The sequence below is a fragment of the Plasmodium gonderi genome (assembly GCF_002157705.1).
Source record: "Plasmodium gonderi DNA, contig: Pgo-contig_258, whole genome shotgun sequence".
In the NCBI taxonomy this organism is placed as follows: domain Eukaryota; phylum Apicomplexa; class Aconoidasida; order Haemosporida; family Plasmodiidae; genus Plasmodium; species Plasmodium gonderi.
The window spans coordinates 18,002-20,473 of record NW_021629170.1 but is presented as its reverse complement, the minus strand read 5'-3'; the positions used below and the strand labels follow the sequence as shown (position 1 = coordinate 20,473).

Sequence of the window (2,472 nt, the reverse complement as noted above, 5' to 3'; positions counted from 1 at the left end):
ACAAAACAAAAGAAACAAATTGTCAAATATCATAATGATGAATTAAATTTTAATTGGATTGAAATATATACAAATGTACCAAACAAAATTTTTTTAGTATGCAAAATTTTAAAAGAATATTATTGCTTACGAAGAATTAAAAAAAAATAGTATATGTTGTAATGCCATACGGTGTTGTATTCTGATTACAACACTGCAATACAAAATATGATACAACTATTTGAAAGTACAATGTTAGAATTTGTGTAATAACTTAACCCCTCAAAATAATTAATTATAAATTATTAAAATAAAATTATTAGTTTTGATTTTATTTACTTGTTTTATGAAAAGATAATTCAAAAAATTTTCAAATGACTATTGATTATTACATTTAATATTAACAGGAGCTATATGCCATCTGGATACGTTCTTCTTTTGTAAATGAAGGTTCTAATAGTACCCTCTTTAACTTTTCTTCCATCTTTTTTTTTTTCTTTCTTTGTTTCTTAGTAAAAAGCATTCCCAATGGGGTGTACTACAAAAAAAAAAAAAAAATATATATTATAAAAATAAAATTATTGCAAATAATTAAAAGATTACTATCTTTTTAATTCAACATATTGTAATTTACTTTTACTAGTAGTACAAATAACAAAATAATTGTTAATGGCACTAAAATCATTTTGATATATTTTTGATATGATATTCCTTTTTTATCTCCATTAGATTCATCCAGTGTAACTCCATTTTCTCTAGTATCTGTGTCCTCTGAATTATTAATCCCTTTTAAAACAATTTTTTTACCTGATGTATATATTCCAGAAGAATTATAACTATTAATTATAGGAGTAAATCCATTATTTACTACAGGATCTGTATTAGGAGGTACGACCAAATTATTTCTTTTTTCTTGTTCAGAAGTACCTTCATTATGAGGTTCATAAGTTGACATTTCACTACGTGTAACTGATTCAGGAAAAATTTCGCCATCGGCGTGTTCACTATTAGAAAACACATTATGAGAAGTAGTACCTACATGAGTGACGTAATCAGTACTGTCATTACCATGAGTAACTACTTCATTAGTGCGTTGAATATGAGCACCATCTACACCATTAGCTAAATCATCAGGATCTGTATGAGAACGGTGCGAACCAATAGATCCATCGTGAGAATCTATATTATCAGAAGTTACAGTAATGGTCTGATTATCATTATAACTGGTTTCTCGTGAATGTGCAGTATTATCACGTGTAGTACCTGTATTTGAACTAGTGTAAGGTAAACCATCAGTGTCTCTGGAATGAGCTCCTATGCTATGAGCACCTACTTGTTGGAAACCCTTTTGTGAAGAAATTTCATTTGTAGGATCTGCAGAAAAAAAAGTTTCCTCAAGGAGATATAAACAATCATCACTTTCGTTATCAATGGATTCATCATCAGTATATTGGATTCCATGAGGTTGTTGAGTAGAATATTGAGAATAAGATAAATTACTTTGAGGTGAAACTTCATGAATATTACTTTCATCTGATGTTTTTCCTGAATTAATTTTCTCAGTATGCTTTGTTTGTGCAGAAGTAACACTTTGATGTAAACCTAATTCTTCATTTGGTGAATCTACTGATATAGATAAAGACTCTGATGAAGCACCTGCTTCTTCATGATCAATAGACTTATGTCCAGCTGCTGGCACAGATTCTTTCAACTCAGTTCCAGTAAATCTGGAGGGGTGGTTTACCTTCTGTGGATCCTGTAAATCTACATATTGTTGGCCTGATTGTTGTGTATTAAATTGTCCTGTATTTTTCACTACGCGATCTTGTTCTTCAGTTATTCTGTGTTTAGAATGTTTTGAGTCCGATGCTGTATGCAATTTAACTTTTCCTTCTGATAGTTCTATTTTTGTTTCACATTCTTTACCAGGTTCACCTGTTTGGGGTGACGGTTCAGTATTTCTTGCAGCATTATGTTCTGTATTTATAGTGCAAGAATGTTTCTTAAAATATTCGTTCCTAAATTTCTTTATTGCCGCTTGTTCATATAAATCAATTGGTATATAGTTATCATCAACACATTTCTTTAATTCATTATTTCTTTCATTTATATATTGATTTAACGTAACCCATTCGTTGTGTAAATCTGAATGAGTGTTACCATTAAGTTCATTAATTTTTTTTAAAATATCCTCTAAAAATGTTTCATATTTATTTTTGCACTTTTCAGTCGTAGAAGCACTGTTATCAGTATTGGTTATAAATGTTATTTCAACCATTCTCTATATATTAATATTTATTATAGTTGTCTTTCCTTTTTCTGCTATTAAATAATTTCGGAGAATAAATTATATGCAATGAGTAGACACCCTTACTGAAGGAATTTAATATTTCGGCATCATGATTTTATATTATAAAATTTACATTAATGAAAATAATAATCTTCAGAAAAGCTATAAATTAATATGTTTTAAAATATCATCGGAGTTCCTTG

The 2,472-nt window shown here is 28.7% G+C and overlaps 1 protein-coding gene across 1 annotated transcript; it reads right to left on the bottom strand.

Annotated features, from left to right (window-relative positions):
• Positions 1 to 379: 379 nt before the first annotated feature.
• Positions 380 to 2,257, bottom strand: PGO_002485 (variable surface protein; the record flags this gene model as incomplete). The annotated part of the gene is made up of 2 exons (XM_028691136.1): positions 380 to 517; positions 614 to 2,257. 2 exons carry the CDS (start codon positions 2,255 to 2,257, stop codon positions 380 to 382), a joined length of 1,782 nt encoding a protein of 593 aa, XP_028546937.1.
• Between the last annotated feature and the right edge of the window lie 215 nt (positions 2,258 to 2,472).